At 42.5% G+C, this 17,096-nt stretch overlaps 1 protein-coding gene across 1 annotated transcript in view; it reads right to left on the bottom strand.

The window, feature by feature from the left end:
• Window positions 1–7,143: 7,143 nt before the first annotated feature.
• LOC131184305 (galanin receptor type 1-like) overlaps window positions 7,144–17,096 on the bottom strand; it is a 30,351-nt gene continuing 20,398 nt past the window's right edge. The window contains exon 3 of the mRNA XM_058155439.1: window positions 7,144–7,461. Within this exon, the coding sequence (XP_058011422.1) occupies window positions 7,144–7,461 (318 nt within the window). The remainder of the gene's footprint in view (window positions 7,462–17,096) is intronic.

Raw genomic sequence — 17,096 nt, 5'->3', positions numbered from 1 at the left:
ACAAGAAGCCGCTGGGTGAGGTCATCAGTGGTTTTGGGGTGAGATATCAACTGTACGCTGATGACACTCAGCTGTACATTTCCACCCCTGACCACCCCAATGAAGCTGTTGAAGTGTTGTCTCAGTGTCTGGAGGCCGTGCGGGTCTGGATGGGGAGAAACAGGCTCAAGCTCAACCCCTCCAAGGCTGAGTGGCTGTGGATGCCGGAATCCCGGTACAGTCAGTTGCAACCGCTGCTGACGGTTGGGGGCGAATCATTGGCCCCAATGGAGAGGGTGCGCAACCTAGGCGTTCTCCTGGATGGACGGTTGTCTTTTGAAGACCATTTGACGACCGTCTCCAGGAGAGCTTTTTACCAGGTCCGCCTGGTCCGCCAGTTGCGCCCCTTTCTAGACCGGGATTCCCTATGAACAGTCACTCATGCCCTCGTCACTTCTCGCCTGGACTACTGCAATGCTCTCTACATGGGGCTTCCCTTAAAGAGCACCCGGAGGCTCCAGTTGGTCCAGAATGCAGCTGCGCGGGTGATAGAGGGAGCCACTTGTGGCTCTCATATAACACCTCTCCTGCGCAAGCTGCACTGGCTGCCTGTGGTCTTCCGGGTGCACTTCAAGGTGCTGGTTACCAACTTTAAAGCACTCCAGCCATGGAGACCGCCTTCTGCTACCATTTGCCTCCCACCGACCGGTGCGCTCCCATAGAGAGGGTCTCCTCAGGGTGCCGTCAGCCAAACAATGTCGGCTGGCGACTCCCGGGGGAGAGCCTTCTCTGTGGGGGCACCTACCCTCTGGAACGAGCTTCCTCCTGGACTCCGTCAACTTCCTGACCTCCGGACCTTTCGCCGCGAGCTGAAGACATATTTATTCTTCCGAGCAGGACTGGCATAAAACGGGTTTTTAAATTGGATTTTAAATGGGGTTTTATATTATGTATTCTATAATTAAATTATTGGCCATATTGAATAAGTTTTTTAATTGGTTTTATTGTATTGTATTGTATTTTATCTGGCTGTTAACTGCCCTGAGTCCTTTGGGAGAAGGGCGGTATAAAAATTAAAACATCATCATCATCATCATCATCATCATCATCATCATCATTATTATTATTATTATTATTATTATTATTATTATTATTATTATTATTATTATTATTATTATTATTATTATTATTATCCAACTTCCCTTAAAGAGTACAGAGGCAGACATGGCAGCACCATGAGCAGTAATATCCAAGGTCTCTAAGTCATATTTAGAGCAGGCGTCTTCAACCTTGGCAACTTTAAACCTGGAGGACTTCAACTCCCAGAATTCCTCAGCCAGCAAAGTTGTAAATGTTGTACCTTGATGAACGTATCTTTTCTTTTATGTACACTGAGAGCATATGCACCAAGACAAATTCCTTGTGTGTCCTATCACACTTGGCCAATAAAGAATTCTATTCTATTCTATTCTATTCTATTCTATTCTATTCTATTCTATTCTATTCTATATTCTAATTTCCCTATGACTGGCATTAAGTGTTGTACCTTATGAATCTTGATGAAGGTATCTTGTCTTTTTATGTACATTGAGAGCATATGCACCAAAGACAAATTCCTTGTGTGTCCAATCACACTTGGCCAATAAATTCTATTCTGTTCGGTTCTGTTCTATTCTATTCTACTTTCTCATAGCATAATTAGCAAGCATATTTACTCCACCCATAGCAATCAGAAATGGCCAGGTTCTTGCATCCTTTTTATTCAGAGCCACAACCATCTGACTTAAAGGGATGAATGGTGTAACCTGATATCTCAGCTGAAAGTCAGCTGGTTACTGGGGTTGTATTTAAAACTGCTTGTGAGTATGCTTGCAAACTTAGTTTGCTTCAGAGCATACTGTGCAAATATAGCCACTCTGTTTGGCTTCTATTAAAGATACAGAAATAAAAGCAGAAAGAGCAATACTTAAGAAATTTCAAATACGTATCCTGCAGGATTTAGGGGATTTTTCACCACTATATTCTTCTGTTCCTTGGCTTTCTGGCTCCTGCCCAATCACTATTGGTATCAAGATGATGGCTACTTAACAAGTAATCTTAATGGAATCTGTCCTGTACAGGATTAAAAAGACTTTTTTGAAGCAGCAATGAAAGTTTGGTTTTAAGAAAATCTCTACGTTCATAAAATCTATGTAAACTAAAGAGCATTTTTAATACTGACTGGGATTAACCCTCACGCTCTACATTCTACCATTTTACCAATTAGACGCAATAACTCCGTGTTCTTTAGATCAGAAAGGTAACAATACTACAAAAAAATTACACCCGTGATTTCTTTCTAATCTAGCACAAGGTCAAGTCTTTTTCAGGTCAAGCTGTATTCCTTGTGATTTACGCAGGTCATAAATCAAGGAAACAATATATCAGAGGTTCACTTTATTCTTGGTCAAACATTGTAGGAGGAGAACGATGCTAGTTTGTTGTAGTCTGGTAACCTCTTCCTGCTTCCAAAATTTATTAAAACAGGAGCCACTTCAAGCTAGGCATCTGATTTTTTGTTGTTGTTGAACCTTACTTTCCAACCAAGATTTATGTCTTGTTGACATTTGTTCTACCATTTTAAGTTTCTAGGAACTGAAGGGTTATTGTTACCTACAACCACTTGGGATTCAGCAAGACTGGTTGTAGATTTGGAGTGTCACATGGTAGGTTGCTGTGCAATCCATCAATCTTTATAGCTTAGCACAGTTTTCAACCTGTGGTCTGTTGTGGGGGTGGGGGCTGCAATGTCCACGAAGACTTGAAGAAATGTTATGATTTAAATCTTGAGTTAAGTCTTGGGAGCCCGTGGCCACAAAAGATATTTAAAGGGGGCTTGTGATAAAAGATTGAGAACCACTGGCTTAGCATACAAGTAATATGTATACTATATTTCAACTTCCTGATTCTAAATGTTTCTAAATGCAGCTATTTTACACCTGCCCAAGCAGGTTAGAAATTCTTTTTCTAGGTAGTCCTCGATTTACAGCCATTTGTTTAGGAACCATTCAAAGTTACAGCAATGCTGAAAAAGTACACCAGGCACTTAATGACTGTCGCAGTATCTGGTCATGTAATTCATTTGCGACTTCTCAGCTGACTTCTGACAAGCGCAGTCAATGGGGAAGCCAGCAGAAAAGGTCAGAAGTCACAGTCTCATGATGTCTCACTTAACAACATGGGAAAAAGGTCATAAAATTGAGTGGGGTCATGCGGTGCCTTGCTTAAGGATTTCATCACTTAATGACAAATTTTATAGTTCCTATTATGGTCTTACTTGAAGGGCTGTCACAGAGAAGGAGAAATTTCCTGATAATGAGGGCAATTAATGGAACAGCTTTCCTCCAGAAGTGAGTTTTTAATTACTGGAGGCTTTTAAGAAGAGTTTGGACAGCCATTTGTCTGAGATGGTATAGAATTTCTTGCCATGGACTAGAACAGGAGTCTCCAACCTTGGCAACTTTAAGCCTGGAGGACTTCAACTCCCAGAAATCCCCAGGCAGCAAAGGTCCCTTCCAACCCTATTCTTAATTATATGGTCATAAAATTAAGAACTGCCTGTACCTTGATTTTCACAATGCTGACCCAGTTACAGTTCGTTTGTAGCGGGAGGGGGGGAACTCTGCAATTGACTGGACTTGTGTAACATAAAACACAATTTACAAGCCATCATGGCTGGATTCACTTAGCATGATAAGCCAAAAATAAACAAGCCACATTATGACTTGGACTGCCATGTGAATCGAACCAATATCTCAGCTGGACCAGGCTACAGCAAGCATTGCCAAGCGAGCAGATCAGTAACTATTTAGCAACTGAGAAGCTGAATGTTTTTAATGCGGTGTGCTCCAATTTGCAAAGATAGACGAGACAACACTGTTATTTTTCCCATCACAGTAAAAGTAATCAGTAATGCTTTACTTAACATCTTACATCAGTAGTGTAATACAATAACAATGGATTCCCACTGGCTTCTAAACTAAGGATTCCAACAATACACAGTTAAAAACTTTGATAACCAAACAAAACCATATCTGGACACAAACATTAACCAACACTGCAGTGTTCAGCTTTGAACAGAAAAATACATCTTGACCTCTTCAATGTTTCAAAGATAATACTATAATAAACAACCGCAGTTCTAAATCTGGCCAAAATGAAGTGTCTTGTGTTATGTATAAAAGCAAATTCTTGTATCTTTCTTTATGCTGTTATAGATGGAACTTGCAACCAAGTGTGCTAAACTGCATTTGAGACTCAGTTTTAATTTCAGTATTCCCAGATGGAATTTCCTTTACACACAGATAATGTTTGGCCACATGTGGACAACCCATAGTTTAAATGCTGGGGGAAAAAGAACATGTCTCCAGGCTGTTCGATCCAGTCTGAAGGCTTGTATGATCTAGTGGTGAAAAAAAAAAAAATTCAGATTCTATGATTCATGATTGTTTGTTGTATTCCATCTCACTCGGCTCCTGAGCAACTACAGCTCATCTATGTTTTTCCAGAGAAGGTCTTCTCGTGGACTTCCAGCGATGTGCCAAGAATTCTTCTTCAAAAGATGACGGACCCAGGATCTAAACCAGTGGTCACCAACTGGTGGTCCGCAGAAAAATTATTTGCATTTTTTATATTGCACTAAATCAGGGGTCCTCAAACTACGGCCCCTGGGACAGATACGTGCAATCAATGTTTGTGTTGCTGCAGAGAGTCTCCCCCTTCGGGGTCTTTTTGTGTGGGTCAGAGGGGGAAAGAAATTCTGACTTGGGGTCTGCTTCAGCCTCCTGGTGCAGGTCTTTGAGCAAAGGCTAGAGGGAAGCAGCGTTGGTGGCAAAGAGATGGAGGGCATTGTTCCAGTGGGACTGCATCATGGCCTGGAACTGGCTGACCATCTTAGCCCGCTGAGTCTCCAGACGCCGGTACCTGGCTTTGCACTCCCGCAGATCTTCTCTCTGCTTGGAAAGCCTACGCTCATAGTCCTCAATGAGGTGCTTCTACTGAGCCTTCTTCTCAATCAGATCCAATTGAACTGAGCTGTTTTGCCAACTCTTTCTCATGGTGGCAGCTTAGCTCCAACAACTGCTTCCTGTTGGGGCCCTAAAGAGCCCAGGTGGGCAGGCAAGAAGTGGCTGGGAGGGGAGGGGTAAGTAGAGGCCGGTGAGGCACCCCTCAATGTGAGGCGCCCCTCAACATTGAGTTGGCTACGCCCACTCAGTCACATGACCAACTAGCCACGCTCACCCAGCCAGTCATTAGGCAGATCATATTAGTGGTCCACGAGATTTAAAATGATGAACTTAGTGGTCCCTGAAGTCCGAAAGGTTGGGGACCCCTGATCTAAACCATGTTATTTCATTGACTTTGATACTTAATCAGAATGAAATAACCCAATTAGTACCATCGCTTCTAAACATGTCTTCCTTCCTACCCAAGTCTGGATGTTCCCGCAGATACGTGAATCTCAGCTCTATGATATCTCTACAAAGACATTATTTGATGGAGGATTCTGGGAGTTGTGGCCCACACATCCAGAAGCAGTTCAAGGTAGCAGCTGCCCAGATTTTGACAGGCTACTAGGTAGACCACTTTCAGGGCATGGAGGGACTGCATTTGATGTGGAAACCCTCAAATTGTGTCCTTTGTGCTGCATAGTTTGACAGCTCTCCAACAGTTCCTAATTTCAGAGTATCTGGCAGTGCTTCCTTCATTAGGGGTGTTTCTCTATATTTTGTTTACATTCCAATGGAGGGGGCTAGTTGCAAATTAGAAAAAAATAAGTGGTCTTTCATAATAAAAACAACATATAATATACTTTTCCTGTTTAAGACAGCTTGGAATTTGCGCCGTTCCTGAACCTACCACACTCCTTACATTTTTAGTTCTTTGGATTGCAATGAAATTCTTGAAAATATTCAGACCAAGGCAGGGTGGTGGCTGAAACAGATTTCAGACAGACAGCAAAAAACAAAGTGCCATGGTCCATCTTGTTCTTTCCATGACTGCAGAATAAATTAACACATACCAATGAAAAGTGCAAAATCAATTTTTCCAAGCAAGATAAAGGTTGCACAATTTAATGCACAGAGGGCTTTACTTCGGTGCAAACTTTCTGAAAAGTAGTGGCACACACAAAGCACCAACCGTCATCCCAAAAAAAGAAAACCGAGATGCTTTCTGTGAGCCGAAGGGTTCTAGGGCTTGGTAGCAGCCACATTAAGAGGGCTTGCACTGCCTTTTTCAGTAGCAGGCAGCAGGTAGAAATTAATACCTTCCAGAAAATTGGAACTTTCCCTTCAGGCAATATGAGAAGCAGCTCATTGTCCTTTCTAAGCCACAAATGGACTAGGGCTGAAAAAGTCAAAGTGGTGACAACAAAGAATGAGTAGCATAACCATGGTGAACAAGACGGATGGGTAATATCGTCATGGTGGCCATGACAGAGGAGTATTATAACCATGGTGACCATAACGGATGGGTAATATCACCATGGTGGGAATGATGAGTAATATAACCATGGTGAACATGACAGATGGGTAATATCATCATGGTGGTCATGACAGGTAATATAACTATGGTGAGCATGAGAGATGGGTAGTATAACCATGGTGAGCATGAGAGATGGGTAATATCACCATGGTGAATATCAGAGATGGGTAATATAACCGTGGTGAGCATGAGAGATGCGTAATATAACCATGGTGAATATCAGAGATGGGTAATATAACCGTGGTGAGCATGAGAGATGCGTAATATAACCATGGTGAATATCAGAGATGGGTAATATAACTGTGGTGAATATGAGAGATGGGTAATGTCACCATGGTGAAAATGACAGATGGGTAATATCATCATGGTGGTCATGACAGGTAATATAACTGTGGTGAGCATGAGAGATGGGTAATATCACCATGGTGAATATCAGAGATGGGTAATATAACCATGGTGAGCATGAGAGATGGGTAATATCAACATGGTAAATATGATGGATGGCTAATACCACCCTGAGGAACATGATGAATGACCTGCTCAGGCCAGCTTTCCCAAGACAAACCCGTTTCTGATCACTTTTGCACCGCCACCCGTTTTGCTTTTCTTCCTGTCCTCCTTTGAGCTTCGGCTTCCTTTTCACACGGTGGTTGTGGAGTGAGTGGTGGAAAAATTCTCCATGCGAACTCTCACCAGCTTGTCTGCAGGGGCTGGCTGAAGGAGGAACTTGCAAGTGAAGACTTGGCGGCAGGCATTGCGGAAATTCTCCGAGAGGAACGCGTAGATGATGGGGTTGATGCAGGAGTTCCCGTAGGCCAAGCAATGGGAGATGATGCGGAAGGTGAAGGAGACATTGTTCAGCGGGAACTGCCCAAATTCGGCCCACATTGTGATGATGTGGTGTGGGAGCCAGGAGATCAGGAAGACGGCAACAACCAGCAGGACGGTCTGCGCCGTCTGCAAGAAAAGGAAGGAAAAGAATACCGAAATTTTGGAGAGACAAACTGTGAAAACTGCAACTTGCACGTCATTGTTTTATTTATTTTTTACAAAGATGCCATAAGCTTTGTTTAACTATATGTCAAGCGATGGGCAGCAGTCGGATTGCCAACATTCAACTATTTCCAACCTGACAGCTATCAAAAGGGTTCTTTTTTAATGTCGTTCTTAAACTGGGCTCATAACAGATTGACAACAAACATAATTTTATTTTTGCTGCAGAGAGTTGGGAGATTAATATCGCAATCGATCTCATCCCTCAAATGAGCTTGAATATTTTCATTTTGAAAAAAAACACCACCCACTGTTTTTTTGTTTCTTGTTTAATTGTTCTGCTGTTTAATTGTATTCCTGGCAGTGCTTACAGTCCTGACGTGAAGCCATCAAGAAAACTCAGCCTCCCTCCCTCTCTTTTCTCTCTCTCTCTCACACACAGAGAAAGATAATTTAAGTGTTGTGCCGTAGTTACGATGTTGGATTAGAATTGGGGAGAGTTCAGTTTTAATACCCCCTCAACCAAACAATTTCACTGGGTGATTTTGGGCCAATCTCTCCCTAGCAAATCAACCTACTTTATTACATTGTAAGGAGAAATAGGACAGAATGTTGAGTACCACTAGCTTGAAGCCCTGAATGAATGAGAGGTAGAGTAAAAATCTTAAAAAGTTGTGGAACAGTCGCTTACTAAGATTGGGTTCATGGAACATGCTTAAGCAGGTTGATTTCACATCTAGCGGACAGATTGTCGCAGTGTGATAAACTCAATAAGTGATAACTTATTTTTTTTACACTTCTGTCTGTGAATCCAGCTTAATGTTTTATGCAATGTCTCTCACTTTCCCCAGCAACTTCCAGATGTGTGGACAGCATGCTCATAGGGGAATTCTAGGAACTGAAACCCACATATCTTAAAGTTGCTGAGTAGCACAAACACAGGTTTAACGTCTTCCATGATTTCCCCAAATGGGCCCATTTATTAAACAGTTCTCTAAAGTTATAAGGACCTTGGAGAGTTCACATTCTCTTCCCTTCTATGGTTGATGACTTTCTGCTGACTTTTAAAAAGTGCTTGACCTTCTACAACAGGGGTTTCCAACCTTGGCAACTTTAAGCCTGGTGGACTTCAACTCCCAGAATGCCCCTGCCAGCTTTGCTCAACCTCAACCTCAACCTCAATCTCAATCTCAACCCCCTGCATGGTTCCTCAGACTCTATAAAAGCTATTCAGGAATCTTCCCCTGGATTGAGGATTCAGGTACCCAGATAGCTGCATCCTCATTCTAAGAAAGGACAAAAAGAAATCTTGAAGGCTTTCTGTCAGGTGCCAGGTATTTCTACAGGGACGCTGCCATTTTGGTGGGAGGGAGTGGGGGAGGAATGGAGTGATCTGTATATGAAGTTTCTGTTTCTTGCATTACTGTCTTCAAAGGTAAAGGTAAAGGTTCCCCTCGCACATACGTACTAGTCGTTGCTGACTCTAGGGGGCGGTGCTCATCTCCGTTTCAAAGCCGAAGAGCCAGCGCTGTCCGAAGATGTCTCCGTGGTCATGTGGCCGGCATGACTCAACGCCAAAGGCACACGGAACGCTGTTCCCTTCCCACCAAAGGTGGTCCCTATTTTTTCTACTTGCATTTTTTGAAACTGCTAGGTTGGCAGAAGCTGGGACAAGTAACAGGAGCTCACCCCGTTACACGGCAGCACTAGGGATTCGAACCACTGAGCTGCCGACCTTTTGATCGACAAGCTCAACGTCCTAGCCCCTGAGCCACCGCATCCCTATTACAGTCTTAATCTCTATATAAAGTTTCTGTTTCCCTGCAATGATGTCATGTGGGAGGGGTTTGGTTAGCATTGCTTTAAATGGCTGGTTTTAATTAAGAAGTTTCAGTTCTTGCCTAGATCTCTTGTTATCACAAATCTTTCAATAAAAGCTCCTTTTGGAACAACTGCGGTTTCAAGAGTCCTGCTTTCTTGGGAAGATTGAAGAGGCAAGACCTGATCTTGCTATATAATGCCAAGTTTGAAAATATGACACCTTGTTGGTACTGGTGGACATCTGCGCTTAGTAGGTTCTTTAGGATTTGGAGACTGTAGACTCAAACCAAGGCGAAACACCCGAAATATTTTATTGAATAAATATTAAGAGAAATACCGACCAACTCGCATCTCTCCAACTTGCCAGGACCGCCAAAGAAATGGTAGTGAATGAAAACACACAGGACTTTTCTTCCACGGCTCTTTAGAACACTCTAAAGCAGGGGTCTCCAACCTTGGCAACTTTAAGCCTGGGGGACTTCAATTCCCAGAATCCCCCAGCCAGCTTTGTGGTCTTATGTGGTAATTCTAGCTTTTTTACTAGGAGATCAGTTTAATTGATTTACTATAAGAGACAGTCAAGCCCTCATTTTGCCTTTCATGCAGGTCTATAATTAGTAGACAAATTATTATGCTACCTTTGCACGGTTAGTGTACCGCGGCCGTTTAATTGTTCACTGGGCAGGCGTTGCCTTTAATATTTGTTTGGCTAAAGGTTATGTTTTTGTTAAACAGTTGGGGCTTTTGGTTGCCGAGTTCCTTTTATAGTATTATATCTTTCTTTTTAACGCTCTAGGGGATTCTGGGAGTTGAAGTCCCCCAGGCTTAAAGTTGCCAAGGTTGGAGACCCCTGCTCTAAAGAGCACTATCAAATACATTCAGAAGGAACGGACTATGTTCACACAACACTGTGCAAAGTTAGTTGAACCCAATTGTGGTTTATTTAAGTAACCTCACTGTCTGGCTTGACTTGACACACTGAAGCAGAAGCTCATCCCCCTCCCCACTTGCGCCTGTGTCATACGTTAGACAAAAATGTGGTGAGCTCATTTGCGGTTCACTCACGTGCTGCACACATCTAGCCCTTGACAAATTTGGAGAGGGGAGAAATTGAGCATCCCTGTTCAATAGAAAGCTATTATCTGCACTGTCCTTTTAACACTACTTACTTTCTGGGAGCTCACAATTACGGTCAGGTCTGGATTTGATTCATCACCCAAACTTTACCGCAGAGGTACCAGCCCTACATTAGCACTTCCAGGACTAAAGTGCTATTGAAAATACTCTAATTATAAAGCCCTTGGTTACGTCCAGAAAGCAAAGTATTTTGTCCTGAATGCATTCAGTGGTTGGCTGGGGGTGGGGTAGAAAACCCAGAACCGCTGAGTCATTTGTTGAATAGCTTTCACTGGTGCTGCCTTGAGATTTATTTTGGTAACTCTGACTAAATAATTGCCACGCAAATGGCAAAGAGGAAGGAAGGGTGGGAGGTGATGGAGGAAGGGTACCTTCTGGCAGAGAAACTCCAAAGCCATCAGAATCAGACACAGCCACATCTTGGAGCAGATTGAAGTGTAACCTTGGTCAACAGACAAACCAAACTGATGTTCGTTGTGATTACTCCTCAAATTACGACCGTTCATCCAGGCTTCTTGGCCACTATTTCAACCTTTTAGACCTGCCTGTAAAAGACCCTTCTGTCCAGTGGTAAAATGTAAAATTTGTTACTACCGGTTCTGTGGGCGTAGCTTGCAGGGTAATGTGACTGGGTGGGCATGGCCAACTTTTTTTTTTTTTACTTTTAAAAGCATTTTTTCTACAACCTCTTTGGCCAAAGAGGTTGTAGAAAAAATGCTTTTAAAAGGTTTGGACGATCCCAGCTGAGCTGCATGATCATCAGAGGCTTTTTTTCCCCACTTTTAAAAGCATTTTTTCAGCCGAAGAAAAAAGGCTTTTAAAAGTAAAAAAAACACAAAACCCTCTGATGATCGCGCATCTCAGCTGGGCATGGGCGGGGGTGGCAGGGATTTTGCTTCCGGTTCTCCGAACCACCCGCCGCCATCGCTTCCAGATCGGGTGATCCGGTCTGAACCAGGAGCATTTCTCCCCTGCATCTGTCGCTAAAATCTTTAAATAAAACTGACAGCCAGAATATGCGAGATTAGACTAAAGGGGCAAAAAATGATCTGATGTTTTTAAATCCCTTCCTTATTTGTAAGTCCCTTGAGACTGATCTGGAATTCGTATGTCACAATCCTGCCAGCGTTGTCCAAGGAGGCCATCTGTTTATGTCGAATAAGCACATGGTAATAAAGCCAACAAGCCCAGGTTTCTATCTCCAGCCTCTGCAAATGATGAATGTAGACCTTTGGAAAGAAAACATGAGTTCCTTCTCTGCAGCTTGGTATTTGGGAGGGAGAGAAGATGCAAAAGAGAAAAAAGCAGGGGTGGGCTTCAAAATTTTTAGCAAGGGGTTCTCTGCCCAGTTGCTGGGTGGGCATGGCCATGGTGGGCATGGCTTAGTTGGCCTCGTGCACCATGGGGGGGCATTTTTGCCCTCCCCGGGCTCTTGAACATTCATTAGTTGTCCAGTTAATGAGAGGTAGATTTAGGTCACCCAGGAAGATGAGAGGATATGGGCAAGAGGTAGCCCATGTTAGCATTGAGGTTAGCATATTTGCATGGGTAATGTCATAGTCAGGGGCTCTGTAGCATAGTAAGAATCGAAGAGTAGTGTCAAGTGATAGGTCGCATACAATAGTTTCAGGAAGAGAGAGTTTATGTGCTACTTGGATATTTTTTAGATTCAGTGACTTTTTGTAAAAGATAGCCACTCCACCACCTCTTCGGTTTTCACGATCTGATCGATAGACTTGATATTCTTTGTTTGAGATAATGGAGTCAGGAAGGGATGAGTTCAGCCATGTTTCACAAACAAAAATGATATCAAATGTGCCACTGTTTAATAAGAGGATAAGTTCAGGTAATTTGTTGACTATGCTTCTTGCATTTATCAATTTGCATTTGAGATCTGAAGTGATTGATGTTGAAGAGGTAAGGGGCGTGCATACCGAGTTTTGGATGTTAGTAGGTTGGGGGTTGTGTACAACAGATGGTTGCATAGATGGTTGGATGGTAGTTTGGTTGTTTGGGTGGCTTTCTGGAGGCTTTCTTCGAGCCTCCGGGAGGGCGAAAACAGCCTCCCCAGGCTCTGAAGGCCCTCTGGAGGCTAGAAACCGGCCTTCCTGAACTTCCAGTAGGGCCATTTTTTGCCCTCCCCGAGCCAGAGAGGAGTGGGAAATCAGGAGTGGGATTTGGGGGTTCTCCGAACTGCACAGAATCTTAGCTAGGAGCCCTCCTGAACCCCTGTGAACCCCCAGCAGCCCACCCCGGAAAAGAGCTTTTGGGGAAAAAAGATTCACACATACATACACCTCTTTTGCACTGTTGTCCCCAACCTGATCTACTCTCTGTATCAGCCCTTCCTGCCCGAGTGATCTCAACCAAAGAAAATGGAAATCCTTTAATACTCAACAGACTCATTCCCGTTCCTGCACCAACCAAAATTATCACCTTGCTTTTCCTCACAATACCTCCCGATCCTAGCCTGTGGATAAGACAACACTGGGATTGAGGCCGCTGGTGTAATAACAACCTAGCCAGGTTTGAAAGCCGTCGGTTCAAATAGTAGCTGTGCAAACTTCTGGCCTCGTGCTGCGGCAATTAGAATAAAATATTTCTTGCCAAATTCACCAGCCAATATTTTTTTTCCCGGCCAATTAGCAGAGAAGCACTGTTGTTTTTCTGTTTTACACACAGACACACAATTCTCACCGGTTTCTTAATTTTTAGGCAGCCTGAATGAGAAAAGGAGGAGACCGTAATGTGAAGGTCTCTAATGGTTTGCCATAAGAGATGGCAACTGCTTCTCCCCACAGACGGAGTGATTTCAACTGGATTCAGAACAGAAGGAAGGAAGATGTTGGGTATCTTGTCCCCTAAATCCATCTGCATTGTTTTCTCCAGGGAAATTAAGAGACGCGCTTGTGGGCTCCCTGGCTGAGCTTGGTTGCTTTCTTGCCGACATTTTATTACCCAACTAAGTAACATCATCAGTGCTACTAGGGAGAAATGTCTGTTTATACACAAAACTGCCTTGTCAGTTTTGGTGGATATGTTGTTGTTGGTTCCTTAATTAGGCTGTTGTTTACTATTTGGCTGTTTGTCTATCAATGAACTAATAACTCAGGCTTCAATTCCCAGCATCCCTCAGCATAATGAACCAATCCTAACATTTCTTTCTTAATCTACAAATCATGGTTAGTTTATTGCTAAGTTTACATGTGACACTGTTTGCTTCTGGTTGTTTCCAAGCATGCTGGATTTACAATATCCATCGCTGTGAGGTGAGGAGAGATGGATACCATAGTCCAATACAGGAAAGGACAGTTTGTCTAAATGGTTAAGAAAAACTGCAAGGAACACTTTCACGTTTATATGTGGGTATATTTATCGTTACTAGGTATATAGTTACAGGATTTTACCAGGAATCTCCAGACTTCAACCTAGACTAGAGGATATATTTGAAAATGTGAACATGTTGAAGTTCCTCCACAAAATAACTTCTGTGTCCCAGATAAATTGCTTTTTCAAAAAGCAACTGGGTTTGTTTTTCCTTGAAGATGTTTCTCTTTTCATCCAAGAAGCTTCTTCAGTTCTGATTGAATGGTGAAGGATGGAAGGACTTATATACCTTGCAGTCTCTGGTAATTAGCACTCTGTTTGAGACGTTGAGGCCACTTGGAGGTTTATTGTGCCCTCAGGGTAACCTGAATAGTGCGAATGGATGTGGAAGTTTCTTGGGACTGCTGACAGGATTGTGTTGTAAGAAAGTTCCACACCCATTTGCACTATTCAGGTCACCCTGAGGGCACAGATAAACCTCCAAGTGGCCTCAACGACTCTCAGAAAGAATGCTAACGACCAGATGACTGCAAGGAATATAAATCCTTCCATCCTTCGCCCTTCAGACAGAACTGAAGAAGCTTCTTAGATGAGAAGTGAAACACCTTCAAGGAAAAACAAAGTCCAGTTGCCTTTTGAAAAAGCACATTTGGGACAACCATGATCTGGATGACTGAGAAGCTCCACAGATAAATAACTACTACAGTGAACCAGTCTAGTCGCAATTATATCTGTTATAGTTAAATGTACAAACCCTGCATTATGCCCCATTTATATCCATCAATATGATATAATTATCATATTGCTGAGCGTAATATTATAGGAGCAGGAACTAAACAGCTAATGGTCAGATTTTTTTCCAGGAAAAAAAAATTGCTTTTGATGGAAAACCGATTTGCTGTTTAATACATATACAAGAGCAAATTATTTTAAATTACATCAGTCATCAAATAGCAGGAGTGTCTGAGCTTCCTGTTTTTTCTTTTTTAAAAGTATGCCTGGCGGCCAAAAGAATCCAGACAGAGTGGAAGAATGAGGCCTTCTTGGAGTCATCACCTGCCTCAGTTATTTTGAGGGACGTTTTGGACTCTCAATATGAATGAGGACCCAGATTGTTGGGGGGGCAATAAGTTGACTTTGTATATAAATATACAAATAGAATGAGACTATTGCCTTACACAATGTAAGCCGCCCTGAGTCTTCGGAGAAGGGCGGGATATAAATGTAAAAAAATATATAAAAAATAGTTTTGTTCTTGATGAGGAACAGACTCAAGGCCGCTGTTATTTATTTATTTATTTATTTATTTATTTTGTCACAACAATATATGTAGGTATCATACAAAAAAGATTATATAGTATATAAACACATATATGAGTAAATATAAGGAGGTATAAGCATATATATATATAGGAAGAAGAAAAGAAAAACAATAGGATAGGAACGGTAGGCACGTTTGTGCGCTTATGCACGCCCCTTATGGTCCTCTTAAGAATGGGATGAGGTCAATAGTAGAAAGTTTTTGGTTAAAGCTTTTAGGATTATGAGAAGAGACCACAGAGTCAGGTAAAGTATTCCAAGCACTGATGATTCTGTTACAGAAGCCATATTTTCGGCAATCTAGATTAAAGCGGTTGACATTAAGTTTAAATCTATTAGTTGCTCTAGTATTATTGCAATTAAAGCTGAAGTAGTCTTTGACAGGAAGGACATTACAATAGATGATTCTGTGAGTTAAACTTAGGTCTTGTCAAAGGCGACGGAGTTCCAAGTTTTCTAAGCCGAGGATTTCAAGTCTGGTGGGATAAGGTATTTTATTGTTTTCAGAGGAATGGAGAACTCTTCTTGTAAAATATTTCTGGACACGTTCAATTGTATTGATGTCAGAGATGTGGTGAGGGTTCCAAACAGGCGAGCTGTATTCTAGAATTGGTCTAGCAAATGTTTTATATGCTCTGGTTAGTAGTGTGGTGTTTTTGGAAAAGAAGCTACGCAAAATTAGGTTTACAACTCTTAGAGCTTTTTTTGCTATGTAGTTGCAGTGGGCTTTGGCACTTAGATCATTTGACATGAAAACTCCAAGGTCTTTAATGGAATGGGGGTCGTCTGTAAGGTAATGCCCATCTAGTATGTACTTAGTGTTTGGGTTCTTTTTTCCTATGTAAGACTGAGCATTTGCTGGTTGAAATTTGGAGCTGCCAATTTTTCATAGTGGGTGTCAGTCTGCTGCATGTATGGATTGGAGGGGTTTGAAATGGCTAATGTTGCAGCTGCGGTCTGGCTTCTGGTCCTTGGTCGTGCTTCATGATCAGTGTGGGTTTGGGTCTGCTTTCTGGGTGGATGTGCGGTGGTGACATCCTGTGTGGACCTCGTGAGTGTGGGTCTGGTGTCATTCCTCGTGTTAGGGACTCGTTTGTCAATAAGGGCGGGTTTCCAAATGGCTGGTAGGCAGGAGGTATCATCTCGTTTGTTCATGCTGTGTGGGCATTTTTCTATCTCAATGGCTTCTCTGATTATTCTGTTGTTAAAGTGTTCAGTTTTGGCGATAGTTCTGGTCTTTGTAAAGTCAATATCATGTCCTGTGACTTTAAAGTGTTGGACCAGGGAAGAAGTTGGTTCCTCTTTTTTGACTGAGTTCTTGTGTTCTTCAATGTGTGCACTTATTCTTCTGCAGCAGACTGATACCCACTATGCAGATGTAGCACCACCACAAAGCCAAACAACAGCTATGCAGCTCACCAGCTCAAATCCCCCTGCAACACAGACTAAATTGAGCACAACCAAGCCCCCACCCAAACAGGACACACCCCCAGCCAATCAGAGCACAAAAACCTCCATCCAATCAGAACACAGCCAAGCTCCCACCCAATCAGTTCAAACCCCACTAGCAGTTAAAAGGAAGAAACAGCTGTGATCACATTGCTCCCAGAAGCACGAAGCTGAAGCCTGAAGATGACGAATGAGACTTCGTCGAAACGTTGCCAAGACATTTCCAATTTTACACGGGAGAAAACCCGAACAACCAAAGACCTACATACAAACACCCATGAAAACCTCAGAAAACAAATATATATATATATATATATATATATATATAGGACAGGAACGATAGGCACGTTCGTGCTCTTATGCACGCCCCTTATGGTCCTCTTAGGAATGGGGTGAGGTCAACAGTAGAAAGTTTTTGGTTGAAGCTTTTGGGATTTTGGGAAGAGACCACAGAGTCAGGTAATGTGTTCCAAGCACTGATAACTCTGTTACAGAAGTCATATTTTCTGCAGTCTAGATTGAAGCGGTTAACATTAAGTTTAAAT

The sequence above is a fragment of the Ahaetulla prasina genome, chromosome 12 (assembly GCF_028640845.1).
Source record: "Ahaetulla prasina isolate Xishuangbanna chromosome 12, ASM2864084v1, whole genome shotgun sequence".
NCBI classification, from domain to species: Eukaryota; Metazoa; Chordata; class Lepidosauria; order Squamata; family Colubridae; genus Ahaetulla; species Ahaetulla prasina.
The sequence above is the reverse complement of the archived record's forward strand: the minus strand, read 5'-3'. Positions and strand labels throughout refer to the sequence as shown.